The 26447-nt window shown below is 36.1% G+C and overlaps 1 protein-coding gene across 1 annotated transcript in view; it reads right to left on the bottom strand.

Annotated features, from left to right (window-relative positions):
- The window catches only part of PIK3R4 (phosphoinositide-3-kinase regulatory subunit 4), a 72617-nt gene that overhangs the window by 8181 nt on the left and 37989 nt on the right, over positions 1–26447 (bottom strand). Inside the window, exons 10-14 of the mRNA XM_025376804.1 lie at positions 22888–23089; positions 21547–21734; positions 20177–20387; positions 17347–17512; positions 3327–3491 (exon numbers count right to left, since the gene is read on the bottom strand). Coding sequence (XP_025232589.1) covers positions 3327–3491; positions 17347–17512; positions 20177–20387; positions 21547–21734; positions 22888–23089 — 932 coding nt within the window. The remainder of the gene's footprint in view (positions 1–3326; positions 3492–17346; positions 17513–20176; positions 20388–21546; positions 21735–22887; positions 23090–26447) is intronic.

Genomic DNA, 26447 nt, shown 5'->3' with positions numbered 1-26447 from the left:
GTCTAAACACGAAATTCATTTGTTTCATATATACCTTATACACATAGCCTGATGGCAATTTTGTACAAAATACTTTTGTGCAGGAAACAAAGTTTTAACTGCAACCTGTCCCATGAAGTCAGGTATGGAATTTTTCACTTGTGACATCAAATTAGCATTCAAAAACTTCTAGTTTTTGGAGAATTTTGGATTTTCAGATTAGAAATGTTTAACCTGAATCACTTATGATGTTAACTTGAATCATCTGAATTAAGCTGGTGTCTGCTAGGATTCTCCATTGTAAAACATTTTTTCCCTTTATAATTACTCAATATTTGGCAAAAATACTTTGAGACAATGCAAAAATTCTGTTTCTGCTTTAACTTTGGCCCACTAATTTTAGCATCCATTTGAGGGAGCATGCCTGTGGTGAGCTAATGGTGACTTTTTGTTTCCCTCAGTCCTTCTACATTAGTTGACTGGGATTCTTCTGTAAGTTGTCACTTCTTCCCCAGAAACTTATTTATTTACTTATTTATATCAGTATGGATTCACAGATATTTATTTTATTCTTTGAGTTACAATCCAATACTACAATTATTTATTTTGTTGCCCAAGTTGTTCCAACTTTGCCCATTGGAAGCTCTTTCATGTCAGCTCTTGTGCCCTTTCAATGTACTTTTTAAAATACTTTCTAATTTTGTGACACCACAAGATGCTCCAGGCTTATCTTTTATTTTCCCTGCCCCACACACCTGAAATCAACCAGTTCTAGAAGTACTAGTTCCTTTTATTGAACAATGGATTTAGAAACAAAAATCTAGGCCCTATGTGTTCACTGCTATGGCAGTGTGCCTGCTTCTAGCTCCTCTCAATGGCCAGAGCTAAAAGATATATTATGTATACTACTTCAGGCATGTGGACACATCTATATTTCTGTATCTGTTCGTGTGTTTCTATACATGTATATATTTATGCCTATGCATATACAAATATCATGAGTCCATACTGATAATCTCCAACTCCTATGCAGCACCAGAGTTCATTCATCTGTAATACCTTTCTCTAACAGTGACAAACCTGGCTCCCATAACTACAATATATTTACTTGTTTGTTCAACCTGAGTACACAAACGAAGGGTAAAGTTTCAGATTTGTTAAACCTGAAACTTAAAATGAAGTTGTTAACCCTGTGAAAAACAACGAACTAGAATACAATGTTTGAGTTGAGTTGTGTCATTAGCCTCCCAATATCAAATTTAAAAACTGTTTTCCAAAGTTTCTCCTTTATTTGCCATGCCCTTCAATATGATTATGTGATTCACTTGTAAAACAGATTAATTTGTCATAGACTGCATTCCATCTTTCCCCTTACATCCTGGTTAACTTTTTAAATTTTACATACGTTAAAATTCACTTTTTGTGGTATACAGTTAAGTGGGTTAATTAGCAAAATGCATTTAAGATTCATCAATGTTGTTGCATGAGTCAATAATTCATTCCTTTATAATGCAGATTATTATTCCACTGTATAAGTGTACTAGTTTTTTTCAAGCTGAGGCATTTTTAAAACTAAAAAAAACACATAAAACATTGGCCAGTCTCCTTGATTCATACATATCATGCATTCATACAGGCAGTTTTGGTTTTATCTTGTAGATCAGAGGTCAGCAAACATCATCTATAAGAAGTCAGATTGTAAATATTTTAGGCTTTGTGAATCACATACATTCCTGTTGAATATTATTTTTATTTTTTCAACCCTTTAAAAATGCAAATATCATTCTTATTTTATGGACCATACTGCAAGCTGTAGTCTGCTAACTCTTGGATAAACAATTGTACTTATAAATATTATAATTTGGACCACATCTTCCTATTGAGGAGTGATGAAAAATCCAACTGCAAAGTAAAATGTAAAATGGTTCCTTCCACAAATTCTAATTAGTAAGAGCTATCTATGACAACAGTTGATATAACCAAAACAATCAAAGACTTATGACCTTATGGCAAGGTTTCTTTGAAGCACTCACTGTGAGGCAGATTAAAAGCTAAACATCCTGCCAGTCTCCTTATCTAGGTAGTTAACGTTTGCTTTAAGAGAGTAACATTTACAGTAAAAAGTGCTGTTGGCTGAGAGACAACCGTGCACTGAATGTGCATGTCTGTCTGTGTGTGTGGCCTCTGGGCTCAGTCATCACATAGTGCACTATGCCAAGTTATTAAATAATTTACATGAAACTCAATGGATAGGTTACTAGACAGGCATCATCTGCTGAAACAGATTTTCTTACAAATGGGCAGGTATTTGTTATTAAAGGCCATAAAGAATATGTCCTGGAAAAAAGTAGCTTAAATCTGTTCAGTGAATGTGTGGAAAACCTTTTTAAATGCAAAAGCAAAACAAAACAAAACAAAAAGCCCAGGTGACCCAACAAATATCCCTTTCTGCCTTAAGCTACCTAATGGCCATGGCTTATCATCCACTAAACAACTCCTCATTTTGCTTTCTTCCATGGGGTCCACCACCTCCACCTGGGCCTTCCTAACCACCTTGCTTCACCTGGCTAACTCACACCTGGTCTTACCTGTTGTCTTCCCTTTCAAGCTGGCTCCTGTTATCCATGTAAAAATTACCACATTGCACTGAAATTGTCTGTTCACTTGTCTATTTCTCCCACTAGACTGTAGATTCTTAAAGCATAACATGTCTTTGAAATCTTCAGTGTGTAACACATATTGGTCAAAAATTGTTCTGCTTTGTCTTTAAATATCTTACCTTGTATGCATTTAATCTGCAAGCAACCACAATTTATAAAAAATGAAGAAAATTCTTAAATAGAACCACTGCTATTTTGTTTTAAAATGAAGAGCAAATCATCTGTCTAAATGCTCTTCTCCATGTCCCCCTCAACTTCAGAGATTTTAATGCCAAGTCACGGAATGCTGACATTTGAGTTTTCCTTAATGAAGAACACTCACATTCTCAAAATCAGGCAGAGTTGTGTTTTTAGTAACTGAGACAGAAGATATAACTGGTAATTTTAGGTTATTCAGACAAATTCTAGACTGGGATGAGCTGCAAGTTCAAAGCTGCCCCTTTGACCTCTTGACAAGTTTGCAGAAGGTAAGATACATAGGTATCATCTTCTGAGACTAACCACATGTGACAGTTTTGAGCTGGAAGCACATTTTTAAAATTTTATTTATTTATTTTATGGGCTTAAAAAAAGAAGTGCAATGTAAGAGGCCCTCAGTTGATCCCAACTACATTGCAGGGTAGAAAGGAGAGTTAAGGTACTGTAGTGCAGTAAATACAATGTTTAAAAAAGACAAAAGATAGATACCTGCTTTGTAAAGGATGGATTTTAGGAGACTTGGGCAGCTTAGAAGCCTCAATTCCAAGAAGCTGGACAGCACCATTATCAGATGCTATGGCTAAATAGTGGGAGCCTTGGCAGAATGTGAGCGTCTTGACTCGACCTCCAATTCGGCTGTATGTAAGAATAGATCTGAATGAAAGAAAAATAAAATTCATTTATGAAACAATGTCACTGCTAATGTTAAATATCCACATGGCTATTAGCAAGCAAAATTATTACTGTGAGGTCCACTTAATTTCCCTGATGTCAGGACAAAAACAAGAATTTCCTCCCAAAAGAACTGTTACAAAAATCACCTTTTCTTCTGATATTTTCAAATAGCCATCTGCACACACTTCTCTCTCCCATCATAGACTATCCCTCCTTCTCCTTTTTTTTTTTTTTTTTTTGAGACAGCATCTCACTCTGTTGCCCAGGCTGGAGTATAGTGGCCAGTGGTGCAATCACAGTTTACTGCAGCCTCAACCTCCTAGGCTCAAGTGATCCTCCCACCTCAGCTACCCTGGCAGCTGGGACTACAGGCGTGCATCACTATGCCTGGTTAATTTTTGTAGAGACGGGGTTTTGCCATGTTGCCCAGGCTGGTTTTGAACTCTTTTCTAATGAGAACTCCCACACTTGTGGTCCTGATCATAACTCCTTCAACTCTTGAAATATCTTAAACCCTCACTCTTACACCATTCAGTTATTCCATCACACATGCAGCTTGGCACAGAAGGAAAAGCACTGGCTTTGGAATCAAGAACTTCCACTACCAACTGCTTACATGATGTTGATGAAGCTACTTAATCAGTTGTATGCCTCAGTTTATCTTTGACCTATTTCCCTAACTGGACCACAGGGAAAATCAGGTAATATGTAAACCACAAAACATTCATAAATGCAAAATTATAATATTCAGTCTCTCCCACACATATGCTGATCTCTCAAGCTGTGTTTTCTACTCTCTTTCTTTAAATTCACTGCCAAACTTCTTGAATATATCATCTACGCAGGGGACTTCCATTATCACCAACTCCCTCCTCCATTACCCTCCACACAGACTGCAACTTTACACTTCTAAGGGGCCATACCTCTAAAAAGTCAAAAGCCCCTAAACGCCGAACACATTCATCTATCTTGTGTAATTTATTTCACTTTATTATAAAAGTTAATGCATATTAAGCGCATTAAAATACAGAAATGTAAAAACATTTATAACAATACCACCCAGAAACACTATTAACATTTTGTTACATATCCTTCAAAAGGTTTTCTATACATAATATATTTACACTTGTTTTTTTAAAAAAACTGTAGTATTTCACATATTTTATCAATCATCTCTCCCTAGTTGTTTTTTTGTTTTTGTTTTTGTTTGTTTTTCTGAGATGGAGTCTCGCTCTGTCGCTCAGGCTGGAGTGCAGTGGCGCGATCTTGGCTCACTGCAAGCTCTGCCTCCCAGGTTCATGCCATTCTCCTGATTCAGCCTCCACCCACCACCAAGCCCAGCTAATTCTTTCGTATTTTCAGTAGAAACGCGGTTTCACCGTGTTAGCCAGGATGGTCTTGATCTCCTGATCTCATGATCCGCCCACCTTGGCCTCCCAAAGTGCTGGGATTACACGCATGTGCCACCGTGCCCGGCCTAGTTGTTCTTCTTAAAAACAGCTTTGCTGAAATGATTTTCAAATACCATAAAGTGCATTTTAAAGTGCACAATTCAATGATTTTTAGTATATTAACAGATTTCTGCAAAGATCACCACTAATTCCAGGCCATTTTCATTAATTATAAGACATCAAAAAATAAACTGTCCTCATACCCATTAGCATTCATTCCCTATTTCCCTCTCTCCCTAGCCTCTGGTAACAACTAACCAACTTTATTTTCTATGAACGTTCTGGACATTTCATATAAATGCAGTCATACATTGTGGTCTTTAAATTAAGCTTCTTTCCCATAACATAATGTCAAAGTTTATGGTGTGGTATATAATACCTCATTCCTTTTTAGGCTGAATATTATTCCATTGTACAGCTACATCACATTTTGCTCATCCATTCATCTGCCGATAAACATATAGGTCATTTCCACATTTTGGCTACTATGAATAATGCCGCTATAAACATTTGTGTATAAGTCTTTGTGTGGACAAATGTCTCAAACACAATGCCTACAGGGGCCCAATCAGTACTGTAGATGAGTAAAGACAGCCAGTGACAAGCAATGGCAGAGACGGGAGTGCCAGTGTGCTTGGTCTCTCACACACACTTAGGCTTTCTCTCCCCATCTCTTTTAATACTGACATATCACCACATTTACCCTTTTAAAGGGCTTTATAAATAAAGTCACCACATTTTACAACTATCACCATTATCTAATTCCAGAACATCTTCAGCATACCCAAAGGAAACCCCGTATCCATTAGCTGTCTCTTCCCAAAGCTCCCTTCCCCCAGCACCTGGCAATTCCTAATCTACTTTGTGTCTCTATGGATTTATCTATCTGAACACTTAATATAAGTGAAATCATACAATATGTGGCCTTTGGATCTGACTACTTTCACTTAGCATACTGTTTTCAAGGTTTACTCACATTACAGCATGTAGCAGTACTTTGTTCCGTTTTATGGCTAGTTTTCCATTGTGTAGATATACCACATTTAATTTATCTATTCATCACATGATAGAAATTGTGGTTTCCATTTTTTGACTATTATGAATAACGCTGCTATGAACATTTGTGTACAGATTTTTGTGTGAACATGTTTTCACCTGTCTTGGGTATATAGCTAGGAATGGAATCATAGGGTCATATGGTAACTCTATGTCTACCATTTTGAAAGGCTACCAAACTGTTTTCCAAAGTTACTGCACTATTTTTACATTCTCACTAGCAATGTATAAAGCTTTCAACTTCTCCACATCCTAACACTTGTTACTGCCTTTTTTACTATAGCCATTGTAGTGGGTGTGAAGTAGTATCTCACTGTGGTTTTGATTTACATTTGTCTAGTGACTAGGGAGCGTCTTTTCATGTGCTTAATTGGTCCTATTTGGAGAAACATCTATTCACATCATTTGCTTTTTAATTGGGTCATTTGTCTTTTAACTGTTGAGTTGTAAGGTTCTTTATACATTTTAAATAATAGATATTTATCAGATATATGATTTATAAGTTATTTCTCCCATTCTGTGGGTTGTCTTTTCACTTTCTTGATAGAGTCCTTTGAAGCACAAAGGTTTATAACATTGATGAAGTCCCATTTGTCTATTTTTTCCTTTGTCACTTGTGTTTTTCATGTAATTTCTCAGAAATCCTTACCGAATCCATGGTCATGAAGACATACATGTCTATGTTTTCTTCTAAAAGTTTTATGGTTTTAGTTCTTACATTTAGTCTATGATCCACTTTGAGTAAGTCTACTGAGATTCATCTTTTTGCATGTGGAAATCCTGTAATCCCAGCACTGTTTGTTCAAAAGGCCATTCTTTTCCCCATTGAATTATCCTGACACCTCTGTCAAAAAAAAATGACCATCAATGTATTTCTGCATGTCAGTTCTATTCCATGAATATATGACACAGACATACACATAGACGTGATCTATATGTCTATCCCTATGCCAGTACTCCACTGTCTTGATTTACTGTAGCTTTGTAGCAAGTTTTGAAATACAGAAGTGTGAGTCCTTCAATTTGGTTCTTTTCTTTCAAGATTGTTTTGGCTATTCTGAGTCTCTTATCATTCTTTATGGATTTTAGGATTAGATCATTGATTTCAGGAAAAAAAAAAGGCAGCTAGAAATTCCAAAGAGATGGCATTGCAGCTGTACATCGAGAGGTCTGCCATCTTAATGATATTAAGTATTCCATTGCATGAACATGGGGTTTCTTTCCATTCATTTGAGTCTTCTTTAATTTCTTTCAATGATCTTTAGTATTTTTCAGTATACAAATCTTATACTTTCTTGTGTAAAATTTATTCCCAAATATTTTGTTCATTTTGATACTACTGTAAATAGATGGTTTCTTAAATTCATGTTTGGACTATTCATTGCTACCATATAGAAATGCAAGTGATTTTTATATATTCATCTTGTATTCTGCAACTTTGTTGAACTTATTAGTTCTAGTAAGTTTTTAAAACAATCATTGTTTAATTATTGCTAATTCTCATGCTAGCTGCTAAAAGAAAATTTTACTTTCTCCTTTCCAATTTGTATGCCTTCAATTTCTTTTTCTTACCCAAATGTCCTGGCTAGAACCTCCAGTACAGTATTCAAATGAAGTGGCAAAAGTGGACATTCTTGTCTAACTCTTAGGGGGAAAGCTTTCAATCTTTTACCATTAAGTACAATGTTAGCTGTAGGGTTTTTTGTGTAGATGGCCTTTATTCATTCTTTTCTATTACTAATTGGTTTGTTGAGTTGGTTTTAATTATAAAATGATATTGGACTTTGTCGAATACTTTCTGAGAGTTTGTGAGATGATCGTTTGGTCTTTACCCTTTATTCTAATTATACCATATTATACCATATAAATGGTACATTATACCATACTAATGGTACATTAATTGATTTTCATATGTTGAACCAACCTTATATTCCTAAGATAAATTGTACTTGGTCATGATATTATTTTTTACATGTTGGATTCAGTTTACTATTATTTTCTGGCAGATTTTTACACTTATATTAATTATTGGTATTGGTCTATAGCTTTCTTGTGAACTGTTTACCTGGCTGTGGTATCAGACTGACATCTGCCTCAAAGGATGAGTTAAGAAGTGTTCCCTCATTTATTTTTTGGAAGACTTTTTGAAGGATGGATATTACATTAGTTCCCTCTTATCCACAGTTTCACTTTCCCTGGTTTCAGTTACCTGTGGTCAACCGCAGTCAGAAAATATTAAATGGAAATTCCAGAATACACAATTCATAAGTTTTGAATTGTGCACCATTCTGAGTAGTGTGATAAAATCTCACACTGTCCTGTTCCCTCCTGCCCAGGACTTGAAACATTCCTTTATCCAGCTGAATACACTACCTGCTCGTTGGTCAGTTAGTTAGTCACTTAGTAGCTGTCCCAGTTATTAGATTGATAATCACAAGAAGGGTGAGTACAGAATAATAAGACATTTTGAGAGATAGAGACTCTATTCACATAACTTTTATTAAAATATATTGTTATAACTCTTCTATTAGTGTTGTTGATCTCTCACTGTGCCTAATTTATAAATTAAACTTTATCATAGATATGTACATATAACAAAAAACACAGTATACATAAGGTTTGGTACTATCCGAGGTTTGGGGCATTCACTAGGGGTCTTGGATCGTCTCTTCCGCACATAAGGGAGAACTACTGTAATTCTTTAAACCTCTGGTAGAATACACCATGAAGCTATCTCAGCCTGAGCTTTGTGGGAGGTTTTTTGATTACTAATTTCTTTATTATTATAGGTCTATTCAGATTTTATATTTCTTCTTTAGTCATTTTCAGCAGCTTGTGTCTTTCTAGGAATTCGTCCATTTCACCTAGGTTATCTAATTTGTTGGCATACAATTGTTTATGGTATTTCCTTCACAGTACTCTTTTTTTATTTCTGTCAAGTCAGTAGTAATGTGTCCCCTTCAATTCCTGTTTTTAGTAACTTGAGTCCTCTCTTTTTATTGATCACTAAAGGTGTGCCAATTTTGTTGATCTTTACAAACAACCAATTTCTACCTTTGCTGATTTTTTTTTTTTTTCTACTATTTCATTTATTTCCTCTTTAGTCTTTATCATTCCTTTCTACTTGCTTTAAGTTTGCTCTTTTTCTAGTTTCTTAAGGTTAGGGTTAAGTTACTAATTCAGGATCTTTCTTCTTTTTTAATATGAATGTTTATAGTGATAAATTTCTCTTTTAGTACTCCTCTAGATGCATTATCCAAGTTTTAGTATGCTGTTCTCATTTTCATTCATCTCAAAGTATTTTCTAATTTCCTTTTGAAATGCTGGGTATTTAGCTATATATTGTTTAATCTCCATGTATTTGAGAATTTCCCAACTTCCTTTCTGTTACTGATACCTAGTTTCATTGCAATTTGGTTAGCAAACATACTTCATATGCTTTCAATCCTTTTAAATTTATTGAGGTTTGTTTTGTGACCTAATATATGGTTAAATATAGAAAAGATTACATGTACAATTAAGGAAGATTTATATTCTGCTGTTTCTGAGTGGAGAATTCTACTGATACCTGTTAAATCTGGTTGGTTTGTAGTGTTGCTCACATTTTCTATTTCTTTGCTGATCTTATGTTTAGTTGTTCTATCCATCTTGAAAACAAGCTACTAAAGGCTCCCACTATTATAACGGAATTATCTATTTTTCCCTTCAATTCTATTGGGTTTTGCTTAGTGTGTTTTTGGGGCTCTGCTGTTAAGTATGTTTGTAATTGTTATGTCTTGATGATGAACTTATTCTTTTACCATTATAAAATCTCCTTCGTCGTCTCTAGGAGAAATTTGTGCCTTAAAGTTTATGTTCTATCTGACATTGGCCACTCCAGCATTTATTTATTTTTTTTTTAGACAGAGTCTCGCTTTGTCACCCAAGGTGAAGTGCAGGGGCGTGATCTCAGCTCAGTGCAACCCCCACCTCCCGCGTTCAAGCAATTTTCCTACCTCAGCCTCCCGAGTAGCTGGGACTACAGGTGCGTGCCACCATGCCTGGCAAAAATTTTTTTTATTTTTAGTAGAGTCATGGTTTTGCCATGTTGACTAGGCTAGTCTCGAACTCCTGATCTCAGGTGATCCACCGCCTTAGCCTCCCAAAGTGCTGGGATTACAGGCATGAGCCACTGCACCTGGCCTAGCTCTTTCTTAGGTACTATTTGCATGGTTTATCTTCTCATTTCTTTTACTTTCAGCCTATTTATGTCTTTAAATCTAAAGTGTGTCTATCATACATAGCATATAGTTGGATCATGTTTTTCACCCTTTCTATCAACTCTGCCTTCTGATTACATTTATAAGTTGTGGTTGCTCTGAGAATACAATGAACATCATAAAATAATCAAATTAATACCAACTTAATTTCAGTAATACATAAAAACTTTGCTCTGTCTTCTCTTCCCTCCTCCCTCATACATATAACTATTGTCATACAAATTACATATCTACATGTTATAAGCCCACTGACAGTCTTATAATTATCTCTTTATGCAGTCATCTTTCGAAATCAGATAGCAGGTAAAAAGAGTTACAAATAAAAATAATTTGTACTTTCGTATTTACTTATGTTATCTTTACTAGTGCTCTTCATTTCTTTATACGGATTGAAGTCACTGTATCATATTCTTTCATTTCAGCATAAAGGACTCCCTTTAGTATTTCTTTTAGGGCAAATCTACTGGCAATAAAGTCCCTGTTTTTATTTATCTTGAAATGTCTTAATTTCTCCTTGGTTTCTGAAGGACAATTTTACTGCCACAGAATTACTGGTCGACAGTCTTTTCCTTTCAACACACTGACTTCTGGCCTCTATTATTTCTGACTTAAAAATCAACTGTTAATTTTATAGAAGATCCCTTGTATGTGATGAGTCACTTTTCTCTCTCTGCTTTCAAAATTCTGTCTTTGTCTTCCAATAGTGTATGATGTGTCCAGGTATGGCTTGCTTGATTTTGTCCTATTTAGAGTTCACTGAATTCTTGGCTTGGCAGATTAACGTTTTCCATCAAACATGAAAAGTTCTCAGGCATTATTTCTTCAAATATTCTTTCTGTCCCCTTTTCCATCTCCTCTCCCTCTGGAACTTTTATTATGCATGTGTGAGAATGCTTGATAGTAACCACAGGTCTCTGAGGCTCTACTCATTTTTCTTCATTCTTTTCTTTTTTGTACCTCTGACTGGATAATATCAATCATCTTCAAATTCTCTAATTTTTTGCTCTTATCAGTGGAAATCTGCTATTGAAGCTCTCCAGCAAATTTTTTCAGTTATTATACTTTTCAGTTCCAGAATTTCTATTTTATGATTTCTACCTCTTTATTAATATTGTCTATTTGGTTAGACAATGTTCTCATATTTTCCTTTAATTATTTAGACATGGTTTCTTTTAATTCTTTGCACATATTTTTAATAGCTGATTTAAAATCTGTGTCTAGTAAGGTTTTTTCCTATGTATAAGCCATCCTTACTTGCTTCTTTGCCTAACTTGTAATCTTTTGTTCAAAACTGTGCATTCAAAATTAATATAATGTGTCAACGTTGGAAATAAGATTCCAAAGCTGTTGCTATTTGTTTAGTGACTTGCTTGGACTAATTCTATAAAGTCTGTATTCTTTGTCATATGTGGCCACTGAAGTCTCTGTTCAGTTAGGTAAGTGGTCACCTATATAACTGGCAGGTATTTCCTTCAATGCCTTGAACAATTAAGTGTTCCAGCCTTTTACTGAGGGTTTTGTTTATGTTGTGGCACACCTTCAACACTCCATCAGGCATTTTACATCTCTGCTTTAGTCTTCAGTTCTTGCTTGCACAGAGTCTCAAAGCCAGCCAGACATGAGAATCTGGTCTTTTCAGTTCCTTCCTGGGTATGTGCACAACTCTACACATACATGTGGTCTTATAAGGACCCAGGGATAGATCAAAACTTTTCAAAGGCCCATATGGACATCTCATTACCCAGTTCTTCCTTTTAAGCTTTCTGTCAGCCTCTTGATGCCACCTCAAGATGACTGCTATGTTAAATAAATGGTGATGATTATTTTCAACAAGTACCCTGTGAGTAAGAGTTTTCTCAAAGAACAAGGTATGAGCCAAGTCAAATAAAGATGGGTCCTGAAAATGGAACTTTACAGCCAGCTGGCGCAGAGGTCAAATAGTCACAATTCTCTGGAGATGGGCTTTTGGGGAGCTCCAATGCTATTATGACCCCTCCACTGGCTACTAAGGGGCTAGTTTTCATGGCTACCATAGTTATGAGGCTGTTTTCCAGACTATCACAGAGCTGGTAAAGGGGGATGAGATTACAGTAAGTTAAAGATGACATGGCTCACTGTTCTTATGGAGAGTCAAGTGTTTTTCTTGAATCCACTTTAGATTGCTGCAAGGCGTTAGCTGATTTCCAAAGTTCTCAGAAAATTGACTTTGCCAGTCTTTGCCAGTATTCTCACTGCTTTATGGAGGAACAGATTTACTATGCCATTCCAAAATAGAAACCCCATATGCTCTTCTTAAACCTAATTTTAAAAAACACAATTATTAATGTCTTTCATTGATAATGGCTGCTGAACTTTTAGTGTGCTCCTAATTTTTTGCTATTATAAAGAAAGTCAATCTGAACAGTCTTGAAACTAAATCTGAGTTGATTCTTAGTTATTTCCTTAGGATATGTACATCATAAAGGCTTGGATACATATATTGTAAAAAAACACCTCCAGGGAAGAGGCATCAATTGCATTCCACCAGAGGGCACTGTATGAGAGTGCACCAATGGCATTATGAGGTTTTCATGCTAGTAGGAGTTTTTGTCTCCTTTGAGAGAGGCCTACATATTCCTTTAATAAGTTTTCTCTTTCATTGTAGTTTATAATATTAACTTAAATGGTTTCTTCTCTTTCCCTTTCTTGCCCCTCTCTTCCTGTTCCAAAAATTCAATTTCCTAAGATTCAAACATCAGGCCTTTGTTGCCCTTCATAATCCCTTTACTTTATAGTCACTCAAAAACTTTGACTTTCAATACTACTGACAGACAAGACTAGCTGGACTTCCTAGGCCGACTAAGAATCCCTAAGCCTAGCTGGGAAGGTGACTGCATCCGCCTTTAAACTCGGTAAAGAAATAGCCAATCATCTATTGCCTGAGAGCACAGCAGGAGGGACAAGGATCAGGCTATAAACCCAGGCATTCAAGCCAGCAAGGGCAACCCCCTTTGGGTCCCCTCCCCTTATATGGGAGCTCTGTTTTCACTCTATTTCACTGTATTAAATCTTGCAACTGCACTCTTCTGGTCCGTGTTTTGTTATGGCTCAAGCTAAGCTTTCACTGGCCGTCCACTACTGCTGTTTGCTGCTGTCACAGACCCGCTGCTGACTTCCATCCCTCCAGATCTTGCAGGGTGTCCGCTGTGCTCCTGATCTAGCAAGGCGCCCACTGCCACTCCCGATAGGGCTAAAGGCTTGCCACTGTTCCTGCACGGCTAAGTGCCTGGGTTCGTCCTAATCGAGCTGAACACTAGTCACTGGGTTCCATGGTTCTCTTCCGTGACCCACTGCTTCTAATAGAGCTATAACACTCACCACATAGCCCAAGATTCCATTCCCTGGAATCTGTGAGGCCAAGAACCCCAGGTCAGAGAATACGAGGCTTGCCACCATCTTGCAAGTGGCCCGCCACCATCTTGGGAGCTCTGGGAGCAAGGATCCCCCAGTAACACTACCAGTGACTCCAAAATATGTAACCCTAACACTGACAACTTTCTTTTGTACCACTCATATTGTTTTAAGTTTTCACTGTGATAGAACTCCACTTACTTTACTACCACCCCAATTTCAACAAATAACAAATGCATCCATCTCCCCTAAAATTGAGAAGCTGAATGAGCCAGAAATAAGGTAGCACAAGAAGAAAACACAGAAAATGTAATTTAAAATACTATAAATAAGTTGAAAAATCTGTGCAAAAGTTTAGAAAAACAGCAATTTTTCAACAACTAGTCCCAAAGGGACAAACTGAAAGTTTAACTCAAATAAGAAAAAAGAAAATGGCAGAGCCAAGATCTAAGTAGCGTAAATCACCAATCACAATTCAGTAAGAAAATCAGGACTGGGAACTGAATGGTCTGCCAACATCACTCCTGGGGGAAACTCCTCTTAGTCAGAATGTACTAGCAACATTTCCTAAGAAAACACATTAGTTTTGCTGTTCTTTCCCTGCCACCAGCTGTTCCCCACTTGGCTCTAGCAATAAGAATTGCTTCCTTCTCCCTCACTAGTCAATAAAGGGATGTGATAAGGGCGACACACTGCATTTTCTTACACTCTTTCCCAATCCAAGGCCCATGGCTGCCCACAAACAAGAGAGCAGGTGTTACAGCAAAGCAAAAGAGTAACTGCATTCAGAGGAGATCCAGTCTCCTAATCATACAGACTTCCCAAATTCTATTAAGTCAGCTAAATTACCAAAATTTGGGGGATATTATTAACTGAAATGGGATACCGAAACAACACTGTCTAAAGCATGACACTGGGATACAGAAAGTATGACTGTAATAAAAATCACTTCAGAACTAACAAGCAGGGTTTTTGCAATTTACCATCCTAATAAAGGGGACAATGAATCCAACTGATAATAACAAAGAACCATTTGGAAAACAATTATCAGAAGAGGTACTTAAAATGCTAATTAAAATGCTAAGAATGGGCTGGGTGCAGTGGCTCACACCTGTAATCTCAGTGCTTTGGGAGGCTGAGGCTGGCGGATCACTTGAGGTCAAGAGTTCAAGACCAACCTGGTCAACAATGGCAAAACCCCTCTCTGCTAAAAATTCAAAAATTAGCCAGGTGTGGTGGCACACGCCTGTAGTCCTAGCTACTTGAGAGGCTGGGGCAGGAGAATCACTTGAACCCAGGAGGCAGAGGTTACAGTGAGCCAGGATCATGCCACTGTACTCCAGCCTGGGAAACAGAGTGAGACTATCTCAAAAAAAAAAAAAAAAGGAAAAAAAAAAGCTAAGAATGGTTAGGAAAAAATCAAAAGAATGGTAGTAGAAGGGGAAGAAAAGAGCAGGGATTTAAAAGAAAGGGATAGGAGGGAACATCCTGGTATGATGGTCAAATTTTGTATCTTGAGAAGGATTCAGGATGTAGAGGTTTTATTTGTCAGAACTCATGGAATGGTTCACTTGAGATCTGCGTACTTCATAGCATACAAATTTTATATCAAGAAGAAAAAAGAGCTATAAATTAACTGGGTATGGTGGCATGCGCCTATAGTCCTAGTTACCTGAGAGGCTGAGGCAAAAGGATTACTCGAAACCCAGGAGTTCAAGGTTACAGTGAGCTATGATCAGGCCACTGCACTCTAGCCTGGGCAAAAGAGACCCTGACTCTAAGAAGTAAAATAAAAATTTTAAAGAATAGATTGATGGGAGGTGGATAAATGAATAGTTATAAAACACAGCAAACATAGTAAAATCATTACAAATCTAGGTGGCAAGTACATGGATGTTCACTGTTAAACACTTTCAACTTTGCTTGTATATTTGAAAATTTTATAGTAAAATGTTGACAAAAAAATTTCTACATGGACCTAGGATTCTTCTTTTTAAATTATCTTCTGACCAATACAACACAAAGACAGAATAAGGAAAAATACAATAATTAAGCATGGTGTAAAAATATAGAGCTAATCAGCACAAAATCTTATCAGGTTGGTAAGTAAAGAGTAAACTTTTAAATTATTTTAGTTATCAAAGATATTTTGTTGTTTGATGATTTTGTGGTTAATTATGGTCAATGAATTTACAAGAAAAGCACCAGAGATTCCCCACATCTTTTTACATAGATGAGATTCAATTCTGATTTCTAGTAGCTTTCTTTTCAGACCAAACTAGGCAAAGAACAAATAAGAATATGGTAGAACGGGCCAGGCGTGGTGGCTCACGGCTGTAATCCCAGCACTTTGGGAGGCCGAGGCGGGCAGATCACGAGGTCAAGAGATCGAGACCATCATGGCTAATATGGTGAAACCCCGTCTCTACTAAAAATACAAAAAATTAGCCCAGCGTGGTGGCAGGCACCTGTAGTCCCAGCTACTCGGGAGGCTGAGGCAGGAGAATGGAGTGAAGCCGGGAGGCGGAGCTTGCAGTGAGCCAAGATAGTGCCACTGCACTCCAGCCCGGGTGACAGAGCGAGACTCTGTCTCAAAAAAAAAAAAAAAAAAAAAAAAAAGAGTACAGTAGAACCAATACAGAGAAAGAAAGAAACAGAAGGAGGATAAACTACAAATCAGATAGGGACATACTTACAAAGTTGTACAATTCTAAAATCTTATCATAATCACATTTATTAAAATCACATCATGCATATTTAAAGTCTTAGGGATTTGAAGTCATAAATTATATCCTTCTTGTCCACAGGAGTGTGGCAATGGTACACTATTTGTTTTCCTTATACAGTTAGCCATTCTATAGTTTTTTTTACATTTCTCATGATCATATTCCATCTAACTGATTCAGCAAATCTTGTTATATACAGGATCTGATCGTTTCCCACCACCTCATACTGCTAGTAAGCCACCAGCTCTTGTCTGATTATTAAAAGTCTCCTAACTGCTTCTGCCCTGCTCCTCTTCAGTCTATTCTCAACATAATAGCCAGTGTAATTCTGTTGACAGCTAACTCAGATCATATCTCCCCCTACTCGGAACTCTTCAAAGGCTCCCCACCTCACTCAGAGTCAAAGTCAAAGTCCTTTACAACAGCCTACAAGGCCATATCTAATTGGCCCCTCTTACTCCTCCATCTTGCTCACTCTGCTCCAGCCACAAAGACCTTTCTGCTATTCCTCAATCATGCCAAACATGTTTCTTCTTCAGGGCCTTTGAAATGACTGTTTCCTCTGCCTGGAATGTTTTTCCACAAGATATCCACATGGCTTTCTCTCACTTTTTTCAAGTCCTTCCTCAAATGTCACTTTCCCTGTGAGGCATTCTCTGGTTAATTTATTTAAATTCTACCCTACCCCACCTCTACTGCATTTCCTATCTTCCTTTCCAGATGTATTTTTTACCACAATTATTTTTAACCATTTAACACATTAGCTGTTTTACTTATACTTTCCTTGTCTCTTACTTTCCAGTAGAAGGTAAGCTCCACCACAGAAGGATTTTTGTCTATTTATCGTTGCTATATGCCTGCTATCCCTAACAGTGGTTGTTATAGAGTAAGCACTCAATAAACATTTGTTGATTTGAATTAACGAACTGATTCATTCCTGAGCAGATGGTACCTGGTAGTGGTGGTCTTCCCCTCCATCTTTTGACTGTTCCAGATTTTCACTGTGCCATCATTTGAACATGTTGCAAAAAGTGAGTGTTCATCAGAGACCCTAATTCGATTCACAGCAGATTTATGCTCATGAAGATGGGCAACTAATAGCCCTTTAGGACGCCACCCTAAGGAAAAGCAAAGGAGCGTATCATAAACTGTAGTTTACAAATACAATCTCCCCATCATCCCCCATTATAATAACCAACAACCAGCTTGCAAACAATCACAACTAAAATATTTGGAAGTACCAATAGTTGCCAATAAAGAGTGGTCTATTGGACCATGACAGATATTATTTACTGAGACATCAACTTAGCAATTAAGTGTTGCTTAAATAGCTTCACAAAGGCAGCCCCTGGGGCCCTTCTCCAGTATCTGACAAAGCACGACAGTTAACTGAAAATGAAGGCACAGGGGTACCTGCTACCTCTGAAATCCCTGCCTACTGACTCAGTAGATGGGGTAATGACTAGTCTAGAGAAACTGGGCACTAGGAGGCCCAGTTCCACTATACATAAAAGTGAGAGCTTGAGCTACTTATTTAAACTCTATGACCTTTAATTTCCTAAATGTACAATGAGGGAGATATTACTTAACCCAAAGGGTGACTATATGAACAAATGAGATATATACAAGAATCTAATATTATCCATAGCCTATAGTAAACATCCAAATGTTGGTTGATTCTCTTTTTACTTGAAATCATTTATTCTATGGTATAAACACATTAGTATAAATGGTATTGTAAATTACAGCCTCAGAATGTTCATGGACTTTCCAGTACTTTGCCATCTATAACCTATGTTTTCTTATGTATATTCTTCTTTTGAGTATGATTAATTTCCTCTAATAAATTATACATTCCCTGGGACCAAAAACCATATCTTATCCATTCATGGTTCATTCACAGCACCTAACGTAAGTACCTGCACATAACTGTCTTCAATGTTTGATAGCTTCTTTTGTATTAAGTATAACAGTTCATTATATTTAATATCGTAAGATTTTAAAATAAAACAGAAAGCTATGCTAAAGAGCATACTGTACTGGGAATCACCATTGTGGCAACCTGAGTGATGATAATGTCATTTTAGAAATGATTTCTTTTCACTAAGAAACAAAAATGAAACTGATACCACTGCCAAACCGAGCTTACTCTAAAACGAAAAACAAAACGTTTCCCCTTAGATCTCTGGCTCACATGTGTGGGAACAGTAGCTAAATGTGATTTTTAAGAATATGCTGGATTTGAAAGTGATCAAAAACACTTTGTCATGAAATCTAATAATCTACCAGGCTAGGCTGCACATTCCCTCTGGAGAAAATCAATTTCACAGCTACTCAAGTGCAGAAAGAAAAAAATCAAGAGTCCAACAGTCACTGCACATTTCTTGAACTACAAAATTTGACATCTTTTCTGTGATTTATTAAATAAAATGTATTACTCTACTAAGTATAATATGCCACTTACAAAGACAGATTCTACATAAAATACAGCAGTCTGTGCTCAACTTTTCAGTTTTTAAAGTAGCGCTGGTATATAATATTGATTCATATCACAAAGTTTCAACATTAAAAAATTCCAAAATATTTATTTTGATAAGAAAATTTATGCAACTAACGATGCTACTTGCCACTTAACAGTATCTTCTAAATCTTTAAATCATTGACCTTTACCAGCATTTTCCCCAAGTCCACATCAATAGCCCATGGGAATTCACATGATTTGTAAATATCTATATATAAGCACACTATGCATCTTCTCAATTTCAATTTTTATCATTAAAATGTAGAGACAGAAACTCAAAAAATATTTTTCAACCTACAAATCTAGTGTCAAAGACTAGCTCTGCTACATTACACTAGGCAAGTCTGCTAAAATAGCTGAGTCAGATTTTCATTTGAAGTATCTCTAAATTACTTTTAAGTCTTAACAATACAGAACTGCTTCCTCATAATTTTAATGTTGATCATCGTTAAGGCGTAGGGTTAAAGGTGATGTTGTTTTCTTTTTTATTTATTTATTTATTTACTTTATTATTATTATTATTATTATTATTATTATTATTATTTTGAGACGGAGTCTTGCTCTGTTGCCCAGGCTGGAATGCAGTGGCATAATCTCAGTTCACTGCAACCTCTACCTCCCAGGTTCAAGCAATTCTCCTGCCTTAGCCTCCTGAGTAGCTGGGATCACAGGCGTGTGCCACCATACCTGGCTAATTTTTGTATTTTTAGTAGAGATAGGGTGACACCATGTTAACCAGGCTGGTCTCGAACTCCTGACCTCAAGTGATCCGTCCACCTCAGCCTCCCAAAGTGCTGGGATTACAGGAGTAAGCCACCACACCCAGCCTATTTTCTTTTCAAAAGTACTCATCATTTTCTAAATTTTCTAACTTTTTCTTAATATTAATCAAAGTATGTTAAACCTTCCAGAAATTAAAAGCAGGAATTTGGTCAAAGAAGCCAGACATTCAAATGAGAAAGTGGCAAGACATTAAACAGGTAAAACCTAGTACTATAAGTGGGGAAAATGAAGCACAGATAGGCTAAATTATTATGTGATTGGCCTAAATATGACTTTGCCAGCTGCCCCCACAACTAAAAAGCTCCAAATCAACAAATAATGACACAATTTCTTACTCACTGCTTCTTCCTCTGGGTTTCCCAAATAACATTTCTGTTCTTACCTCTTTTGTCTGGTAGTTAAGTATTCATTTCCTCTATTAGATTCTAGCCTTAAGCACCCAGACTAGACTATAACTACCTATCAATGGAACTTTTACCAGGTGGTGGTGGTTTACTCTCCCATTCAGCATTTTCCATCATCTGCTTAGCTATTCTCTCAGCATTGCACTGCTCCCGCTTTTGCTGGATGAGTTGCTGAAGTTCAGTTTTACAAGTTGTAATCCGAATCTGATAGGTGGATGGTAAAATTGTACTACTTAAAACCGGTATTACTGGTTTTTTATTTTGGACAGTTGTCACTTCTGGAACCTACAAAACAAATAGAATTCTAACTATTTACGTCATAAGCAAAGTATATTTGAAGATAAAAGTGTACCCATGTTTTTATCTATAAATTATAACAGCTTTTTGTCCTCATTAATGTACCAATTTTAAAATTCATTTAAATACATTTTTCAATGAAAACCCAGTTAAAATGAAGTTCAACCACAAATGCTACATTTCCATTTTTTATATAAATCCTACATTTTATATATAAAAAAAGATTAGCACGAAAATAACATTAAACAAAAATTATCATTAAGTGAACAGAAGAAATGGAATTTCAACTTAATCTGGTTCAATTAATATTTTTTATTTAAGATATGAATGACTAGGAAAGAGCTCCTTAAATTACAAACTTATTTCAAATACAGATGCTCCTCAACTTACAATGGCATTACATCCCAATAAGCCTATCATAAGTTGAAAATATCATTAAGTCGAAAATGCATTTAATACACCCAACTACTGAACATCACAGCTTAGCATAGCCTACCTTAAACATGCTCAGAACCCTTACATTAGCCAACAGTTGGGCAAATTATCTAACACAAAGCCTATTTTATAATAAAGTGCTGACTATCTCATGTAACTTACTGAAATCTGTACTGAACACAAAAAATGGGATGGCTATATGGGTACCGGAGTACAGTTTCTAATGAATGAATATCACTTTCACACCATACAAACTCAAAAAATCCTAAGTCTAACCATTGTTGTCAGGAATGATCTGTATATCAAAAGCATCATGACATTTATCACACATAGGAAATTTGGGACTTCTTCCCAGAAGTATTTTTGCTACTTTATAGATATAGCTATGTTATACTGGAGGAGGAATAAAAAAGATTTAAAAGGTTCACTGCAGCCTAATTATAATTACAGTTCATAATAGTGTCTTCAACCCACAATTTCAGATCACTTTATTGGCAAGTACCCTAAAATGAGACCTTTTTAGTACTTTCAATAACTAGATTTCCTCCTCACTATAAAATTAAAGATAAACCTGTCTTAGAAAGAAATATGTCCTCCCTAAAAGAAAAGTCACCATATTGATTTTTCTACTACAGTACACAGCCTTTAAACATCCAATATAGCAGAACGGGGTTCAAAGACATTAGAAGGACCACTGACTGGGTGACAGTACCTGTGGAGAAGTTGACAAAGGGACACAAATGCCAGCAGAGGACTCGGAACGAGGAGGTTTCCCAGTCTGAATCATCTCCTGATCACTCCCTTTAGGTAGGGCCTGTGGCATGTTTGGCGGGTCCAGTGACCCAAACATGCTTTTCCATTCTTCATTTACGTTTGAGTCTTGTTTTACATGTTTTCTGGCTATGAAAATATATTCGGAATAGTTAGTCTGAAAGTAGCCTTTAAAACCATTATGTGCTTTTATTGCCTTTGGAGGGGACAGGAGAGGGGGCAGGGACAGCACTACACTTCATATCCTATTTGTTCCTTAAGATTTCTAATTTATTCATATTCATATATCAACTCATTAACTCTCATTTCATTTCTAGGGCAGATGGAACAGATGTGCTTCCAATGATTTTAATAATAAGACCTAATTACTTCCTAGTTTCCCAAGGTCAGCTCAATTTCAAGTAACCACGATATCTAAAGTAGCGAATAGTAAGAAAATGGCATCTGTTTTAATTTGCATTTATTAAATTATTTACCTTTTCATATATATGCATTCTATTCTATCAGTTGTTCATATCCTTCAATCTTTCTTTTTTTGGCTTGCTTTCTTATTAATTTGTATGTTTTATATATTATGGATCTAAACCATTAAAACTTAAGTTACAAATACTTTTTCTCGAATTTGGGAATTAGAAGTTTATTTTAAATACAATTCACTAGCTGCCTTCGAAATCTAATGCTAGAATAGAGGAAATTTTAAAGACATATAATTGGCAGTGAATGCATATGCAAAAAGGGTATGCACAGGATCTTAAAAAACTTCATACAATCAATGTCAATGTCACAAGAGCTCACAGTTCCAAATCTCAAGACTGCAAATGGTTAAGTCTTATCTGGTCTCTACTCTTGCATTTCATTGTTAATAGCAAGACCTTTCTTTTGAATTCATTGGGCATTACCTACTAATAACGAACCAGAAAACTTGATACCATTTTACATACACTATTGTTCTTGGGTTGCTGGTTAAAGGGTTAAAAAACAGAATTTCATCTTCAGTCAAACCCTTCCATGGTGACAACGTGATTTTATTGTAAAAGAAGAGCTTTGGAATCAGACCTTGGTTTGTCACACACAGAGTTGTGATTCTGGCAAGTTACTTCCTTAACTGTTAGTATGCTTCCCTAATTTTCTTCCCCAAAATCTCCCTGCTAAGTAATGGAGTCACTGTATTTGAAAGTTATTTATCTGTGAAATGGGGATTTTTATTATTAATTAGCTAAAAAACAGTCTTACAAAATAACTAACAACAACAAGCTACACACACACAAACAAGCATACTAACCCCGTTTGTCATCTGGTTCTTGTTTGGTTTTAACAAGATCAACTTGTCTCCCAGTTATGCCTAAAGCTGCCAAGTCAATTACACCTTTCTGACTACTATCATGAAGATGGCTCTGGTCCACTATATTGGCCTTTGCTTTATTAGATTTCATCATGAAGTCTTTCAGTGCCAGAAGTTTGTCTTCCTCTTCCTCTGTCATTCCCTAAAACCAAATAAAACCATATGTTCTAGTTTATTTTCACAAGTAATAAAAACAGACCTCAGAATGACTAACAACTGAAGGGACAAATCACCCAATTTAAAACTGAAAGAGTCAGAAGGGTGAAACAACCAAGTGCAAGTGAAAAATACAGTTAACAACACAGAATGACATGTCACTACTAAGATCTCCCAGAACATTCTATTAGGGCACTTTGTAATTTGTATCATGATTTATATCTTAACTTTCTTCCTAAAGGACAGTATTCAAACATAACTCATCTTTGGAATTTCCAAAGAACACAACGTGTGATATCTAGTAATATTTAAAATACAACTGTTGAATAAAGATTATCTGAACAAAAACTCTGATATGTATAATATTAAGCAAAAGAAAGTGTACCGACTTCAACTTTGCTCCTGGTTGTGTTGAGAAATGTATATTGAATAAGTATATAAAGGCATTCTATGATACATAAAATATACTATGCAACTAAAGGATTGATTGGAATGCTGCCTGAACTGCAGATCTGAGCAACAAATCCAGCAGCAATCTAGGATAGTGGCTGAAGTCAGACTGCCTAGGTTCAAATTCCAGCCCTAATTACTACTTACTATATGTGTGCACTTCTATTAATCTATAAAGATAATTACTAGCACCCATCTTATCAGATTATAGTGAAATTTACATGCTAATCCACCTAAAATACTTAGCGCACTTGAAACGGACAAATACTAAGTAATCAATCTAAATAATTAATTCATTGGCAACTTAAATATTCTGGAAAATGTGGCAGTTCTGCGTGTCTTTCCAACCATCCACAGAATCCTCTAGTACATTTTTATCAAGCAAAGGAATAAAAAACATTCATTTAATAAAATGTCAGTTCTCCTGAGGCCTCAATCTAGAATCCCACTAGAGTTTACAGTCATATTCACAATTCTCAGCAGACTATGATAAAACCAACCCTAGGAGGGCACAAAGCCAAAAAACATGAAATAAAATTGCATTAAAGTACAATAATAATAGACATATTCTTGACTAAATCCCAGTGTTAACTTGCAACACTTGGTTTATTTTCATGTCTCCTCCTAAAATTCGCTTTAAATAGACAATAGCTACTTTATAGCTAAAGTAAGAGCTCTCTTTTTGTTAGTCTATGTTTTAGTCCACAAAAGGGAGGGCCACAGTAAGGGCTATAAATAGTAATGAAGTACTGATATATGCTACAACATAGGGGGACCTTAAAAACATTAAGATCAGTGAAAGAAGCCAGACACAGAAGGCCACATATTGCATGATTCCATTAACATGAAATGTCCAGATTAAGCAATCCATAGAGACAGAAAGTAGATTAGCGATTGCCAGGGGCTAAGGGAAAGAAAACGACTGCTAATGGATACAGGGTTTCTTTTCAGGGTGATGAAAATGTTCTGGAATTTAACAGTGGTGATGGTTGCACAACTTTGCGAATGTACTAAAAAGCAGTAAGCTGTACACTTCAAGAGTGAATTTTATGGTAGTGAATTGTATCTCAATAAAAAAAAATGTTAGCACTGTACCATGAAAAAACAAACAAATTGACAAGAACATTACAAGAAAGGAAAACTATAGGACAAGGTTGTTCATAAACTCAAATGAAAAAATATCTACTAAAGTAGGAGCAAACCAAATCCAGTGTACCTAAAAACATTTTATATATTTATATTTTATTTATTTTCTAAAACTACATTTATATACAGATACAATATGACAAAGCTGTATTTATTTCAAATATCCAGGGAATAAAGTAAGTTTAAAATATGAAAAATCAATCAACATATTTCAACACATTAACAGAATAGAAAAACCATATAATAATCTCAACAGATAAAAGACATTTGATAAAATTTAGCATTCTTCCAATAATCATCTTAGCAAGCCAGAAAGAGGATTTCCTTAATCTGTTCAAAAGATTGTACAAAAAAACTGATAGCAAAAATCACACTGAATCGTACAATGTTGAGTTTTCCCTCTGATATGCAAAACAAGGATGCCTGCTCACACCAAATCTCTTTAATACTATACTAAATATCCTAGTCATTTAAAAAAGGCAAGGAAAACAAAGATACTCAGATTGGAAAAACAATGAATAAAATAGTCACTGTTCATGCATGATACAATTGTGAATGTACTAGTTCAAAAGAAAATGTACAAGCAAATTATTATAATTAATAAGTTTTATGAGGTTGCTGGATAAAAGGAAATATAAAAATTTTTCCATATACCAGCTACAAACAAAATAATGTTTTAATTTGCCAATTGTAATAGCATTCAAAATAATCAAAAGTGACAAGCTGACTTCTACAGGTTCAATGCAATCTCAATCAATATATCAACAAATTTTTATTGTATAAAGTGACAAGCTGATGAAAAAAATCACATGGAAAATGTGTAAGAAAATGTTAAGAATCAAGGATAGCCAAGAAACTCTTGAAAAAGAAAAAAAAAATGTTAAGAACCAAGGATAGCCAAGAAAATGTTGAAAAAGAAAGGGAAAAAAAAAAAGCTGGGAGATGTTTTTTCCCACCAAAGATCAAGCCTAAGTTATGGTAACTAAGAAAGTGCAATATTAGTGTAAGTCCATAAACATGCCCACAGACTTCAGCTTCTGACCATGATGAAATCACAGGGACCAGACTAGTTTTACCCTTCCACTTTAAACAACTTCAAACCGTACAAAACACACACACACACACACACACACACAGAGACACACACATTTCAGGCATGGGAAAACAGGCAGACAGGGCTACAATGCCTAAAATATTTAAAACTGAGTCCTGTGACTGTCGCAGCAATACTGTCTAGAGTTGCCAGGCTATGGCAGAAGGAACACAGAATAAAACAGAGCTGATTTCAAGGACACATCAGAGTTCAAGAAAGCTACAAAAGCTAACTCTGTGGGGCAGAGAAATGAGGAAGAGGGATCTGCACAGAATGAGAGCTTCAGAGGGCTACAGAAGGGTCTCCTGAAGTCTTTGGCTGAATATTAAACTATGTATGCATAAGGAAACTACCTGAGGCCATAGAAAGAACAACACAAGGCTGGGAACAGTGAAAGACCTCTTACTATACACAAAGCATCATGTTCTGAAAAGTCCTTAGCAGTGGGACTAAACTGACAAACTAAGGGTTGGTCTGGACCTATCCTAAACCTATCTTAACAAAGCTTAAAAGCAAAGCTTAAAAGGATGAAACTGATTCCAAGTAACTGTGCAGCAGAACAAGTCCAACACTGCAAAGCAATTCAACACCCAACATAAAATTCACAATCGACAGAGAAAGAAACTGCATGGCTGGAGGGCAGGGATTAGATAAA

This window comes from Theropithecus gelada, chromosome 2, assembly GCF_003255815.1.
Source record: "Theropithecus gelada isolate Dixy chromosome 2, Tgel_1.0, whole genome shotgun sequence".
In the NCBI taxonomy this organism is placed as follows: domain Eukaryota; kingdom Metazoa; phylum Chordata; class Mammalia; order Primates; family Cercopithecidae; genus Theropithecus; species Theropithecus gelada.
This window is presented reverse-complemented; position numbering and strand designations above follow the sequence as displayed.